Source organism: Leuciscus leuciscus (genome assembly GCF_965113295.1).
Source record: "Leuciscus leuciscus genome assembly, chromosome: 17".
In the NCBI taxonomy this organism is placed as follows: domain Eukaryota; kingdom Metazoa; phylum Chordata; class Actinopteri; order Cypriniformes; family Leuciscidae; genus Leuciscus; species Leuciscus leuciscus.
The window spans coordinates 7,095,031-7,111,824 of record NC_138741.1 but is presented as its reverse complement, the minus strand read 5'-3'; the positions used below and the strand labels follow the sequence as shown (position 1 = coordinate 7,111,824).

Sequence of the window (16,794 nt, the reverse complement as noted above, 5' to 3'; positions counted from 1 at the left end):
CATTACTTTTATTTTATAAGAAATTAATATTTTTATTCACAGAGGGTGCATTAAATTGATCAAAAGTGATAATAAAGACATTTCTAATAAATGCTGTTCTTTTGAACTTTCTATTTATGAAAGAGTCCTGAAATAAACGCAGTCTTGGTGAGCATAATCGACTTCTTTCAAAAATATCTAAAAATCTTACAGAGACTCTGGTGTGTATCCATGACTTCAAATTTCATTCAATTCCATTCCTTTTCCATGCTTAGAAATCAACATTTTAAAATTCATAGGCCGAGATGTTTATAGGTTTTCCATGGCTGTGGAAACCCTGCTCATGACAGTATCGATCTACAAACCCCCCAAAAAAACTGTTTTTAAACGTCAGTTCAGAGATTAATGGGCAAAAAGTCCTTTCGCCAACTAATCCCAAATGTTTCTGCCCTGTTGTATAAATCTAAGCAATGCTGCCTGACGCAATACTCGTCTAAACACTGTAAAATCCTATAATCTGTGCTCTCTGATGCAATGTGAAATGTTCAGTGCATCACAAAATTTTGAAATTGTTAGCTGGCACTTCCTACGTATCACTAGCGGTCGTCTGTTTTCGTTGTCATGTTGGAAGTCCTCTATCTGTAGGTGCAGACCCCTCACACTTCAGCGGCTGAATTTCCTCTGCTTTCACAGTCTCATTTAGAATAGAAATAAATACACGCGCGGTGAGGCCAGGTCTACCGCATTTCAAAGCATGTGGATCTCCCTGTAATCAAAATTTCTCATGTTATGCATCACAATTTCATTCATGGCAGTGCAGTGCTGTGTCTAGACCCCAAAAGAGAGCCCAGTCCCATGGAGGGAGGGCTAAACAGAGAAAGGGGGTACAGATGCAGTTGAGCGCAGGACAGCGGCGGAAGGAGCGAAGTGTCTCTGTGATAGGCACCCACAGCAGCCTTTTCCCCCCCATAATCCCCATCATTTCCACACTCGCATTCCTAGACAACAGCGGTCCCGCGGGGCGCCCGCTCAGCCTCTCCGGGGCGCAGCACACCTAAAGGGATTAGGACTGCGAGACGGAGACCTGGAGAATTTCTGCCGAGCATTCAGCTGGCGCTATCACACCAGCATCCTGCAATGTCCCTAAACGCCACGCTTAAGGGGTTGGCTGTTTTTTCTCTCTCCGTAAGCCCCAAACAGCTTCTTGCCCCCCACCCCCACCCCCCCCCGAAAGCCTCCAAAAGCCACCCTGCCCGTGCACATGCTGTGAAGAAGCTTGTCGTTTGCTCCCCCCCCCCAGAAGAAAAACATTTATTTTTGTATCCAATTAGTGAATCTGGCTGTCTACAGGACAACTTTTGAAAAAGCATTGTGCAAGAGTGCATTCATGGGTCAATGACAAAAAAAAAGAGTGTATAAATAAAACACAAATCTAGTTTAAAACATCAAACGCCAAGTTCTTACAAATGTAATTTGTATTCTTGCTGGCTTCATATGGTTTTGAAAATGGTTTATACATAAAAAAAAAAAAAAAAAAATAGAATGACTAATGTCATGTGGTCAAACTTAAACCTTTTCATCTTGATTACATCTTAATCATTTTTTTCAAATGATAATATAACTTTTAATATGTTTTAATGAATAACTTTTATAAAGTTATTCATAGAAACCATTACAAATAAATATAATACATTTTTTGGGAAGTCAGACCATATGACATTTTACAAACTGCGCTAATCTTGCCTTGTCATAAAAAGGTCAGATGGTCTGATCAGGGTTCGTACAGATTCTGTCAAATGAAACTTTAGGACTTTCAAGGACTTTTCAAGCACTACTTGAACCACTATTTTGGATTTTAAGGACTAAAATCAGCCGTTATTAAACAATATCTTTATTATTTTTATTTATTTTATTTGTTGTTGTTTTTTAACTCAAATTACATATATATATATATATATATATTATCTGATGTTTCGCTTCATCCTTCATCGAGATCAAGCATTGACCAGCTATCAGGCATGGGAAATCCCCTTAACCATTGAAAGGATACTATGACAAAGATATCGCCTTTCTTATTCAAACTGTTTTTATTTCCATGAATATATGATTGACCTGAAGAATGAAAGTTATATTTATATACTTATCATAAACTTAATATCATGCGAAATAGCTCTATATCTCAGACGGGCTGCAGCGTGAATTTTACGTGAAAAGATTGTATTTTTTATTAATTTTTTATTTTCAAAAAAATTAAACACTAATTTCATATATATATATATATATATACACAATATATATATATAGTATTTCAATAATTCAAGCACTTTTCAAGTACCTCTTCAAAAATATTGCCGTTTTCAAGGGTTTTCCAGGACTTAAATTTCAAAAAGTCAAATTCAAGCACTTTAAGCACATTGTACGAACCCTGTCTGATATATATATTATATTTAAAAAAAAATTTTGTCTTGTTTTTTATGCATGACTTTCTTTGAAATATCACAGGATTTTGGGACAAAAAGTTTTTTTACATGTTAAGAAGCAGTGAAGCAGAAGAAATAATATTAAAATATTAAACCACTTAATATTAGAACCTTTAATATTATATAAATATTATAAATTATATAGAAATATTATTAACCTTATTAGAAACCCTTTTCAAGAACTACACACTAATGCACTTTAATGAAGCATTTTCTTCATTATGATATCGGGATAGTTGTATCCCAGTGACATTTTTACTTTTTACTACACATGCCAGAGTAACTTTACATTAATAAGTCCTCATAACAAATAAAAAACATTAAATAACTGTTCTTTCTGGGATTTATGGTAAGAAGGCTAACATAAAGAAAATTAAACAAAAGCATCTAAATAAATGGTACACTGCTGACTATTTTTTACTAACCCATTAAAAGATTTCATTATATACGAGACGTATTACATGAAAGCAGAGCACTGCATGTTTTCACCAATTCTGCAGTGTATTAATATCATCATGTACAGTATTTCTCTCTCTCTCGTGATTAATGTGTCTGACGTCAGTCAGGGATTAGTATTTCTGTTCTCTTGACAGCTTTGAGAGGAACACAGACACGCTCCTCTAGTCTGACCCAGCAGTAAATAACCTTCCCATTTGTTCACACAGATGATAATGTCTGCAGTGAATAATGACAAAATATAATAGGCTAAAACAAAAGTGGCATCTGTAAACGCAATCTCAAAAACTACTTTTCTGAGCCATTTTCAATCGCAACCAGAAAGTGTCCAATACTTTTTATGTCGTTTTGTCATTTAAAACCTTAAAAAATAACAAACGCTGCTGTATAAAGATGATTCTCAACTGTGCTATGAAAGATATAACGGAATTAATTGATATACCATTTTGCTTTATGAAATATGGGTAAAATGGCCATAAATGGGTAGTCCCATTCAATACAATGTATCTGTATCTGATTTGCAGATTAATGTGTTCTTGGGGCATCATGTACTGAAAACAGAAGTGTAATAATGGGAGTAATAATTGGCAATATTTTCATAATAATATCGAATAGCCTATTTCATAGGAATATCTAATTTCTTTCCCTATTCACTTGTTGTGTTTCCCAGAATGCCTGATAAACATGCTTTAAGTCCTGGTGTCTCTGCAGAGGACGTGCAGAGTTCTGTAACAGAAGTCATATTTTGATTAGAAAGCACATAACATTCACGAAAATCTGAAAATTAGTCAGATTTAAATGAAAATTACAGAATATTATCATATTTCCATAAGAGTGCTAAATTCGATCACTAATGTCAGTCATTTTAAAGACCAAGGAGTTGTCGTCGTCATGTTGAAACCTCCAAACATTTGGTATCTCTGAAAAGCCCTGAATGTGCTCTTTACGGGACATCCAGACTGTGACATGTATGGTGTCAGAGAAATTCACTAAACTATTACAGAGGACAAAAGTCTTTTCCTCAGTCCTGGTCCATGAGAGATATAATGTGATAATGTGTCATACATATAAGACTTGAGTGTCCAAATAATGTTTGGGTTTCACTGTTAGCCGATGGATTGAGATGAACAATAATCTCATGCGATTCACACTTCAAAAAGCGTCGTGTCATACGGCGTACTGTGTGATATTACAATCTGCTGTTCTGTGATAGGCTGCATGTGATATAAACACAAACACATGTGACTGACTGCAGTCCTACCTGAGTCTCCACCGGGCACAGCGCGCGGAGCCGAGGCCACATACACCGAGAAAACACACACCACAGTCGCTCCTGTCAGGGTCAGGGTCCATGTCCACCTGTCCGACGACATTCAGACGTCTTCTGAGCTTTCAAGATAGCGTTTATTATAAGAAACTTCCTGTATGTTAACTTACACGTTTATTCAACGTGTCTGGAGAAGCATTCGTCTCGCGCATCTAGTTTGCAATCCGGAGCGTACTCGAAATACACCGATAAATAACGTTACATGTTTATAAATATATATATATAAACGTATATGCTGTACGGCAATAAACGGAAGCGTTATTATCGAGGTAAGGTGTTAAAATAACAAAGTTATCTATCCCGGTGGTGGCAGCCTTTATGTAGAGAGCATTGCAAATGTTGCTCTTCACAAACCGAACTGAAGCTTATAAACATCGCGTCATTGTGCGTTTTTAGTCTTCTCGGAAGCACAATCTGGACTGCATCTGCATTTACATCTGCACTGTTGATCTTTTGACTTTTTTTCCCGCTTGGACTCGATGGTAGTGCTGGATTTCACTTCCTGGTTGGGAGGGGTTTGTATTAGCGCTTGTAAAAATTACCATAGTAACCGTAGTTTCCGGCAAATTACCGAAGTTGCTGCAGTTCTTGTGACTACTGCAAATAATAAATACGAGATCTCGAATAAACACTGTAATAAGCTTTCAGAAACTTTTTAATCTCTCTTTGATGGCAATAGCTACATTTTTGCTTTAACTAACTGTAGTGTTGTTTTTATCTAACATGTTTTGTTTATTTCTTTTCTTTTCTTTTTTTTATTCCCCCTAACATTAACTATATTTTGTGCCATTCTAGATGCGGGACCATCGTTTCAGGCTTTAATCCCATTATAATCCAGTGATGTGTAAACTCATGCCTACTATAATGATTTCTTTACTATAAACATACTTACCTTAAAAGTGTTACTTTAACTGTTACTACAATAAAACATGGTATTTTCCATTAATATTATCAAAATAATAAATGAAAGTGACACGAATATTCCTGAAAATGTATGCTGTTTAAAGGAAATCACATATTATTTTATCATAGTTTAATAACAGTAACTACAGATTGTAACTATATGGTTATTATAATTTTTTAGGGTCAAGGTAGACGGCATATAGATAGCACTGCACTGTTATGTAACTTGATATAGATCATTAAGCATATACAGTATATGGAACCTTGAAAATATTTTTCTAAACATTTGAATAATTACATTGGACAAAACAACTTTAATGTCCCCCTGTAGTCAATAATTTAAACCCTTAAAGCTCAGCTTTGATTGCCAGAACGACTTTTTATCTCACAATTGCAAGTTTACATCTCACAATTCTGACTTTTTTTCTTCATAACATGACTTTATAACTCAATTGTGAGTTTAAATCATGTAATTCTGAGAAAAAAAGTTGTAAGATGTAAACTCGCAATTGTGAAAAAGTCACAATTACCCTTATTTTTTATTCTGTGGCAGAAACAATTTTCTACATGAATGTAACTCTACACTTCATTTAGGATACGCAGAACATGAATATGCAAATTAGCCCCCGCCTCCACTTAGTCACAAGAGCTCAGATTATCTGATCCACTCGTGAACTTTACTGTAGTAAACGCTGCACAATGGCAAGTGGAAATACTGGTTTAATTCAGCCATAAATGTGTGAACCAGAAACTGATTCAGAAGAAGAAGAGGAAGAGTGAATTACACAGGCTTGTATTCAAGGCGATGCGTCAGAATGGTAATGCTCTTCTTTCTACGGCGTCGGACACATAACGGTAATTAATATGATATAAATATACCCGATTTTTCATATCAACAGAAAAATATACCATGATAACATCGCTTCTCTTGAGACTGCCCTGCTTTGCAGCAGTTAATGATATGCTAAAGCCCGCCCACCTCGTGACGTGATTGGTTACAAGGTAGTTTGTGATGTCAGAAACACCAGCGATTTCAAACCGCCTTTTTTCACAGCAGTTTTAGGAGAAATTACTTAGCAATGGTGTTGACTTGTGAATATGCACATGGTTTGTCTTAACGCATATTAAAAACACCACATAAACATCATTAAAAGCTTGATTTTCAATACAGGGGGACTTTAAATTAGACTAGGATCATAAACATTCATTCCTCACAGCCTTATTTTAATTTGTGTCAAATGAAATGACATCTGCCCTTACTAAAGTCCTTGTGCACACTTTTAATGACCTTTAATTAGTGTGTTCGGTTTATATTCCTGAGTGTGACTCATTCAATCAGGCTTCAGCGCTGAAATTATTTGTCTTGTAGTTTTAGTAAAACTCTTTCTGGTGGCAGTTGCGAGATGTGGATGTAATACGAGACCCTTCTGTGCCTGAAGAGTGGAAGGGTTACCCTCATAAAAATGTCATGCTAGACTGATCATTAATCCTCCACTATCTAAACTGAGTCTGATCCTTGACTAAATTGAGAGCTCTGAGAGGTAGAGATGTGTCAGCACCTCCGAGTTCATAATCCTCCACGCTCCCCTCCACCCTTTACTACTGTCCCTACTGTCTAATCACTGTTTCAACCACCTACCTGACACACACACACACACACACGCGCGCGCGCTGTCTGTCTTCCTTTTTATAACACACATCCACAAACCTCTTTCCCCAAAGCAAAATACATTTTAACTGCTCTTGTTAAATGTAAAATCATAAATTTAAAAGCTAAAATGTAAAATCGCTTCTAGGGCAATATGTTATGAAAATGATGCAAATAATGTATTTTAATCCTATATGTAAATGTAAAACCAATATAAAACATAAAGCGTTTTAAGTGTTTTCTGGAAACAGAGTAGTATTTTTTCTATTAATTTTTCATAGGGATTTTTTAAAAGTCTTTGTTAAAGTGTTATAAACCATTAGCCAAACCAACCAGCTAACATTACAAAAAAGTTTGTGAAAATCGCACAGAAATAAAACGGTACAAGACTGTACATAACACTAAAACTAATTTACATAATGTTGATTACATATATAAACAATATATTTCAAGTTTACTGCAAAATATGCATATGTTTATATATATACACACGCATATACACACACATATAAGAATACATAAGACTCGATTGCGTCATGGGAGTAGGCGGAGTTAAAGCGCTCCTTTGGCATGTTTTGCTTTTCTCGACTCTGATTGGTGAAATTATCTGTATAGCATGATGGGTAATGTAGTTTTTCACCAAGGTTTCTGCTGTTAAACGATTATTTAAAAAAAAAATAAGTTGAAATAATGCAGGCTGGCGGCTATACGATTAACAACCCCATAGCTCACAGTAGGGCTGTCTTTAAAGGTGTACTGATGGAGAAAATGAATGGATCACGACTGTTACACTCTATACAGTTTACACTCAATTTTTGAAAATAAAATAAAGGTGATCACCAATAAAGGTGATTTACGAGGACGAGCGCTGATGCTACATAAACAGAAAGTATAACCACATAGGCTACTATCTGCAGTGCTAGGTACATTTCTACACTAAGAGTCAGTTTGAGTGCAGCATTCATTCAATTTAAATGCAAAGAATGTGAGAATTATTCATCTGGGTTGAAATGTTAAAGGAGAAGGCTTATTTTTTTTTTTCCTTTGACAGGTTAATCTGGGTAATTCTTGGTGCGTCTTAATTCTTCATCAATCTGTAACTGGTAAATCTGCCGTGCTGAAAGTTCAGGGGTTTGTTTTACCATTTCAATGCAAGTATGAATAATTTTTTAGACTTAGTCAAAAAAAAAAAAAAAAACATTTGATGAGAATTTATCTTTATTTGATGACCTCAAAACACTTTACAAATGCCAAGTATTTACTAGTGTGTGTGTGTGTGTGTGTGTGTGTGTGTGTGTGTGTGTGTGTGTGTGTGTGTGTGTGTGTGTGTGTGTGTGTGTGTGTGTGTGTGTGTGTGTGTGTGTGTGTGTGTGTGTGTGTGTGTGTGAAATGTCTGCTGCAGAGAAGAAGACACCAGAAAAATCACAGGATGTTAAGAGCAAAGCCATCATCACACATATCGACATCTGCACAACATGAATTCAATCGCTCAATGCATCAGTGAAAACTGGATTAGAGTTCCTAAATCGCAGATAAATCCACCACTCATTGCAATATGTTTCGGCTCCAGCCTGTTGCTTACCTATCTGCTTACTTACTGTACACTGACAGTCTGTTTTAATCTAAACCCAAGAGCCTAGCAAACAAGTGGATTTTCAATAAAGCCCTTTAAAATCTGTAGAGAAAAATCCCATGATCCTCTGTGTTAGCTACACAAATATGCACAGCAATGAAAGGATTCGGTCTGCAACAGATTAATTGCAGTGGTAAATGCAATATGTCTCTCATGCACTATGTATTACAAGTGCACACTATATTTTATTATTATACAGCTCTATCAGACAAGCTTTTTACAATCTCCGAGACAAGCATGTAATGATATACAGTTTATTGGGATCTCGGTTTCTTAAAAGCCAACACAAAACAAAAAGGCGATTCTTGTGCACATCAACCGACTATTTAGGCCACCTTTGTCTTCTGTTTACCTCCTTGTGGTTTACAAAGCACTCCAATTAAAATCCCAAAGATTAGGACAATTGTGATTAATGTTCTTTAGCGGGGCAGGAGTATGAGGCACAACAAAAGCAAGGGCTGTTTGGAATTGCCTTGAGCAGAACACCTAATGGCGGCCAATTAAAATAAGAGGATTCAATTTGGCCAAAGCAACAGGAACCTACAGATAATGCATGTATCTAAAATTGCAGTAGATGCCACTCTCTTGATTCTGCTTCTATCATGTTTGTTATGGCATTTTCGCAAATTACCTGCAGCCATTGCAACAAACCCTTAATAAACCTTCATAAAGGGGGTGGGTTAAGAAAATGTAATGTAACTGTAATGTAAAATGTGAAACATTTTTAAGATCACATTCAATTTAGAGTTGTTGTTCTTTTAACTAAAGAGTAAAATTTGGTAGGCAACACTTTACAAAAAGGTACAATTATTGTAAGTTAATGCTTTAGGTATGAATTTACAGTGAACAATACTTTTACGGCAATCTAGGTTACTGTTAATTCATACATCTACTACTACATTTGAACACTGTATTATGTACAAACAATAAATGTACAATATACCATTTTAGGTCAGTGCAATTTTTTTTTTTGCACATGATCAAAAGTGACAGTAAAGACTTTCATGATGTTACTAAAGATTTCTATTTAAAATGAATGCTTTTCTTTTGCAACGTCCCCAAACAATTTTAGCAACATATGTTTTCAACAGTTATAACAATAAGAAATGTCACCTGAGCACATTAGCATGATTTCTGAATGATCGTGCATGACACTGAAGACTAGAGTGATTGAAATTGTAATAATATTTCACAATATTACTGTTTTGAATCAAATAAATGCAGTGTTTGTGAACATGAGAGACTTTTTCCAAAAGCATTAAAAAAAAAAAATCTTACGATCCCAAACTTTTGAAGTTGAAATGTATTAAACAATAGAATGAACATTAACTTGGATTAATAAATGCTGCGCAAAACAGTTGTTACCTAAAGCATCAGCTAATTGAGTTATGACAAATTTCAACCAAAAGGATGGAGCTAAATGAAGCGGTTCAAGAAAGAATAAAACACAAAATAGGTTTTAGCGTAGCGGATAGTGCCAGGTGTGAGGAGTGTGTGTGTGTGTGTGTGTGTGTGTGTGTGTGTGTGTGTGTGTGTGTGTGTGTGTGTGTGTGTGTGTGTGAGACTGAAGATGTGCACGAGGGAGAGTGAGACAGCACATCACAGCATGGGCTCCATGTGGGAGCAATCCAGTTACTTAAACTGATCAAGATTTAATTAACACAACGCTCGGCAATTACTCTGTAATTAAAGTCATTTGTCCTCTTGTGGAGCTGAGAGTGCCACTGCTGCCATAGAGCTGCAAATTAGAGAGGGGGAAGAAGAGGGGCTCAGTGCCTGTGATGTGTTTGTGTATTAGCCCTAGCCCTATAAATACACTACTGCTTGTTTTATCATTGGCCATGAAGACAAGAAACCGTATAAATAGATGGAAATGTATACGATGTGGGTTAGTAGAAGCAATTCGCCCTACTTTGAAATTATATTGTTGCGTTAAAAAAGGAGAACGGGCTTGGTCAATATATTATTAAAGACATCAGGGGCTGTTGCTCTAATTTAAAAATTATATTTTTCACAGCACTATTCTGCAGTTAGGCGTATTACATTTGAATTATATTTAATAATTGTGACCCTGGATCACAAAACCAGTCACAAGTCGGCAATAGCCAACAATACATTATATGGGTTCAAATTATCGATTTTTCTTTTATGCCAAAAATCATTAGGGTATTATTAAGTAAAGATCATGTTCCATTAAGATATTTTGTAAATTTCCTACCGTAAATATATAAAACATTTATTTTTGTGAGTGAATGCAGCACAGTCGCGAACATAAATGCACAACTTTAAAGGCGATTTTCTCAATGTTTTGATTTTTTTGCACCCTCAGATTCCAGATTTTCAAATATTGTCCTATCCTAACAAACCATACATCAATGGGAAGCTTATTTACTCAGCTTTCATGTGATGTATAAATCTCAATTTCAAAAAATTGACCCATGTGACTGGTTTTGTGGTCCAGGGTCACAAATATGTATGGAGAATAGGGCTTGTCACACTCTTTACTCTGTGTAATACTTCACAGGCTGACAATAAATTACACCTTGCACAATAGTGCTGTTGTGGGTAGAGCCATCATTTATTTTTTACAACGGACCCTCGTGTTACCCAAAGCAGATCTTCGGGGGTCGCTATGTAACACTCATTTTTAATGGTGCATTGTGTAACTTTTTTGTTCAAAATTTAAATAATGAGTCAATACATCATCATTCTTTCTTCCGAAATGTGTTCTGCCAAACACTGATTCACTATGATAAGCCTATTATTAGTGTTTATATTTTAGACCTGTTGGGATGGTTTTCGTGGGGAACTGCATACATACGTCACTCGACCGTGTGTCTCTCGTCATATCCGTAAATAGAGAAAAGTTGCTCTGGCTGCTTTGGGGAATCACCCGTTACAAAAAACACACAGAACTGAGGAAATCTGCTGGCAAAAAGAGAACGCAACAGAGCTCGTAATAAAACAAGAAACAACATTAACTTGGCTTTTCAGAGATGGCGAGAACTGAGGGATTTGAAATGTTGCAAAAGCAACGCAGAGATGATGGTGTTTTTATTACTCAAAAGGTGAGTAAGGCATTTTATTGAACAGATTAATTGCCATATGTAGCTCTCTAACAGAGTTGTAAAGCATTATCTGTTCTGAAGGGGGATTTCACTAATGTTAATGTAGCGCTGCGCTGGAATTTGTGAGAAAGAACCAAAGCACAACCAAAACAATGTTCTTCTGCAAAATGCATTAAGTTTTGTTTACCGTAGTCTTTCCCAAAGACTATTCCAAGAAAACGGCACATATGGCAATTCATAAATATTTTACGTTTCGCCAATTCATATGACAATCTCATTTGTACGTTTTCATACAATCTGCTTACGCCCCACTCAGGTTTAGGGGTTATACTTTTTTTTTAAAAAGAGCTTACCTTTAAAAAAACAAAACAACAACATATGACTTATATCATACAAATTCATACGAAAGCCCCAACAATTTCCTCATGAGATCGGGTTGAAAATGTCCATCATTATTGCCTAGGAAAAACATACAATTTAACACAAGTTGACCAAAGAAACTTCTTTTAATTTATCTAATTAAATTGCTTTAAAAATGTACATTAAGTTGAAGTAAAAAGCCATGGTCCACAATATAATTGTTTTAAAATGTTAATTGTGTTGTTTAATCAGTAAAACAATGATTAAACAAAACTCTTTACCTTTTTTGAGTATAAATTTCACAAATTAAGTTTCCAACTAGGTGCTTGTAAACAATATAGATAATAGGTTAATAGGGTTTTTGTCTACAGCCCATGTGACAGTCCTGGTCTCTGCAGACGTCTAATCTGACGTCATGTGTAGGCCTACTATAAAAGGGTTTTATTGTGTATTGAAACAGCAGTGCGCCACGACTCTCGCGCCTTCGGGTACCCGTAGACAATCTGTGATGACAACAGAAGACAAACCGAGAAGGCTCATGCCGTTCTTTCAAACCGAGGCAAAGATTACGCGTTTTAAAAGCAATTAAAGAGACGTTTCAGACCCGTCATTCATTTCCAGAGGTGAGTGTGTGTGAACGCGGACCTCTCCCTAAATCTGCAGACAGTCACTGTAGCCACGAGCAGCTCCACTTACAGGCCGTGGATAATTAATGGGACATTTTCAGCGGCAAACAGTGACTAATTGCGCTAGACAGAAATAGCGAGGAATTAATAACATGCATCCAACACTTGCCACGATCCCCTACCGCTTCAATTTGCCGGGAGATTAAAAACGACTGCCAAGTTTACTAAATTAAGAGCGCGGGGGAAACGAACGCGCGTCTTGTTGTGTGCGCGTGCGCGTGTCTGAAGCTTTACTATCTCTTATTTACAGGCAATGATCTGCATATCATCTCTCGGGGTCTCACGTTGGGGGGGGGGGGGAGAGAGGTGAATATCAAGAGCACCACCCGTCCGAATGTAGGTGTCCTATTGATCATTTGGCGTCCAGCCTCCCTCCAGCCACCTGTGGCATATATCGCCTTGCCAGATCACCGGTCGGTGGACAGAAAACACGGTGAGACAAATCATGGTTCGACCTGTTTCCCCCTGCAGGAGCAACAGAGTTTAGCAGTCAACCCCGTCCTTCCAGAGATACACACCACTAACCCTTATCAAGAGCCCTGAAGGAACGCTATTGACGTCTGTCATCATTTGGAAGCTAATGGGATCAAACCACATTCCTTCTGCATAGTGACATTCTGAAAAATTAAATGGAACACTAGGAATTTCAATTTATCCAGTAGGATCATATTTGATTCTTTGAGGATTCTTGTTTTATCCCATTTAAGATTTGGTTCCAAATTATGATAGAAATTCCATTAGCATTCCCTCGGGATATTTTGCTGCTTTATGAAAGACCTCATGCGGTCAGGACTGGCCATGTAGTTTATCCAAAAAGGACAGGATCAATGAGTATGAGAAAGAAAAGGAAAGATTTTCACAAAATATAAACTCTTTTTATTCATGCTGGTTTTGACTTTAATAAGCTTTTTATGTCGCTTTCATGAAGAGTTCAATTAATGACCAAATGTCATGTTGTGTAACAATTATTATTTTACAAAAAAAGTTTTTTTAATATATTTTATCAATGTAGATTGTAATTTTATTATAATTTTGTTTTTGAAGAGTCGCAACATGACATTTTAGAATCTAGCCTTGTCATAAAAAGGTCAATTCATCTGATATTTTTAGAGCCTTTTTAAAATTTTATTATAATGCATAAAATGAACTATAACAATAAACACAATAAACTTGAACAATAAACAAACATAAAATACAGAACAGCCTCTACAGGGATGAAATTACATCAAATCTTCATGTAAAGTTTTACAAATAGGCTAAAATAAGAGAAAGAAATAACATTTAAACACATTATGCATCAGTGCCATTCCCCTGAAAAATCATAATATTTCAAGAATCTGTCACTTTTCTTGTTTTTAATCAACCTTAGAGATTTGAGAAATGCATCAATTTCAATAAAAAAAAAAGAGAAAACGTAGGCTGCGAGTTAAATAACATTTCTTATGAACAAAAAGTGCTTCCCTATATGAAGAGAGAAACCATTCCAAAGGTTTTGAGTTTTTTCACGTCGGAAAAATAAATGGATCAGTGTTTCATCCTTATTCCCACAAAATGAGCAAGAACTGTCAACATCCATACATTTTTGCCACCGCATCATTCACAGGATATATTTTATGCAAGATCTTAAAATGAACGTCTTTAGTCTTACTGGGAATGCAATACTTCTAACAGCCAGGCTTCCTTCCAGTTTATAAACTCCTAGTAAAATTTCCCTTTAGGAACGTTATAAAAAAAAAAAAATCTAAAGAATTTGTTGAATATGCTTTACTATTACATATTTTGTTAAATATACTTATTCCATCTAAGATCAAATTTAACATGCAGGGGTCTTCTCTATGACATCATTTCCTGTTTATTTTTAATTTTTTAATGACTTTATTGGTCTTATTATAAGCAGTGCAGCAGATTTTAGTTTTTTCAAAACAATAATAATGAGATTATTATAGGTTCTAATATATCATATGTTTATTATTATCGATTTAATTCCTTTTAATGAGGCTTTTTTCTTCATTATACAAGGACAGTTTATTCTGTGTTCGCAAAGCATATTTTTGAACATATAAAAGAACAAAAAACATCATGTCTCTATTAAAAACTCATTTAAATCACTAAAACTGATAAAGGTGCATTAATCTGAATGTTACTCATACACATCATTGAAATGGAACATAATTAAGATGATCTCCGCAAACTACAGTCATCAGCGTTCACTGTGTACGTGGTGTTTGTTCTGAAAGCTTGATAAAGAAAGCTATATTGTGTGAAGATCACCTTTCTGAAGGTCTCCGCTGCTCTCCATGCTCTGGTTTGATGTCACATGTGTCTGTATCTTGACACTGCTGATTTTCTGCAGCTTTGATCCTTCAACAGTTGACTGTGTGAGCTGGCAGGCGTCCTGAAGGAGAGCGCTAGCAGACACCACTCTCTCTCTCTCTCTCTCTCACATCCTTCCATACTACATCTCGAGCACCTTTAGTGGATGCACAGATCTCATAAGAGACACGTATAGTGAAATCTCAGCTGGTTTGGAACAGAGAACAGGTGCACATACTAACAGTGTTGGTGACCGGGTGCACGACTTTAGTGAGGTGGCCCTTTTCAGCCGTATATAACATTACATCACACTTGAGCGTTTAGCACGTTCCACGGGAAGCACAAAAGACAAGCCGTAAGCTTCATCACGAATGCAGACATTATGTCATTTTTAATAAACCCTCTTAAATGAGGGCAAGCCAAGCAGAGATTTCCCGACGAGCTCTCCGTCACCTTTACTATACACGATGACTGTCAGTGTCGAGTGGGACGAGACACATCCCATCTCTCCCGCATCTACAGGAGGAAATGTTAATTAGCAGTCATGGCGTCCCACTGATCTTCCCTTTCAAAGCAGCTAAATGGCATGCTGAAAATCGAAATCCTTTTATATGCCCTTATTTTGCAGAGAGAGCGCGTATGAAAGGGACGAATATGTCATCACTGTTTGATGGATAATGCGCTTGCCATTATTCGAAGCCCTTTCACACTGAGATTTTAGTGCGTTTTTTCAAATGCGTATAGTGAGTTTTAAACAGGAAACGTGCAGATGAACCATCATGTTAAAAGTGTTTATTTTTTATTTTTAAGAAAACAGAAAAAAAAATCCATGAAATGTCAGTAAAAGTTTAGTTTATAGCCTAGTCTCAGCCTAAAATGCATGTTTGAGCCGTTTTAACAAAGCAACATGCACTGATATATCTTAAAATACATCCGTGCCATTGTTTTGTCTCATGATGCACATCAGTAATGTTTTTCTAAGGCACGTTTATAAGATCAACTTAAATGTCTTAATTGAACTAAGGCCTAATCCTGGCTTAATCTAAGCCTTGTCTGTGAAACCGGACCTATGCGTTTTAAAAATGGTGCTTTTTATTCCCCTCTTGTTTTGCACAATTAAAGATTATTATAATCAAAATGGTTTGACTTGGTTCACTTCATAAATTAGATATATTATCATGATCAAAATAGTTGCATTTAACTTGTAAAAAATTGCTATTTACCTTGCAGTAATAAATAAATGTTGTACTAAAAAGAAATGCAATTCACACTTATGTTATATATTGTTAAATGCATGCATGTTTCTAGGCCTAGCTCACAAATAAGGTGGTTAGTGTGATTTTTCCAGTTTAGTTGATATGATAACAGCTCCCTCTGGCGGCTGTGAGTTATAATTACATACAGTAACTTCAATGCTGTTAGCATTTCTTTAATCTTAACATTTTCATATCTCATAATATATCTCTAGTGATGATTTTTGTTTTTAGCAGCCGATCTTCAGAGCGTTATCTTCAAAAAGTTCATCATTTTCATTTGAACTAAATTCCAAACTTTTAACTTTATAATGGGATTGATGATGTAATGCGAGAGCAACTGAAGAATGAGATGAGTAGGAGGAAGCACAAAGATGCTCTTTATAGGTCTGAAATCAGTGCGCAAGTACTCTAAACTTTGATGTGCAGACAATGGTCATCATCACACAATGCTAGTTTTATATATTTCAACATTATTGCATAGTTCAAACAAGAAAAAAGTAGCCTATATCTTAACATGCCCTGACCACACCTAGTTCGATCAAAAATGATTCTCTGCTTTGAATGAACGTAACTCCGACATAGTGAACGTGACAGAAGCTTTTCCCAATACATACATGCATGTCTGGAGACGACGACGGTATCGTTTTCAAAAGTTTGCATTTTCAGGTCCCCAAAACACTGTTGT

General features: G+C 36.1%; 1 protein-coding gene and 1 long non-coding RNA gene across 3 annotated transcripts in view; both read right to left on the bottom strand.

The window, feature by feature from the left end:
• Positions 1 to 4,798, bottom strand: part of tmem260 (transmembrane protein 260) — a 40,251-nt gene extending 35,453 nt beyond the window's left edge. For both annotated transcript variants that reach the window (XR_014199332.1, XM_082143775.1), the window contains exon 1: positions 4,177 to 4,798. Coding sequence is in view for 1 of the 2 variants with exons in the window: in XM_082143775.1 (XP_081999901.1) it covers positions 4,177 to 4,288 (112 nt within the window). In the remaining variant the exon portion in view is untranslated. The remainder of the gene's footprint in view (positions 1 to 4,176) is intronic.
• Positions 1 to 5,549, bottom strand: part of LOC309479732 — a 193,993-nt gene extending 188,444 nt beyond the window's left edge. The window contains exon 1 of the long non-coding RNA XR_014199414.1: positions 5,520 to 5,549. This is a non-coding gene — a long non-coding RNA (uncharacterized lncRNA). The remainder of the gene's footprint in view (positions 1 to 5,519) is intronic.
• Positions 5,550 to 16,794: the final 11,245 nt, after the last annotated feature.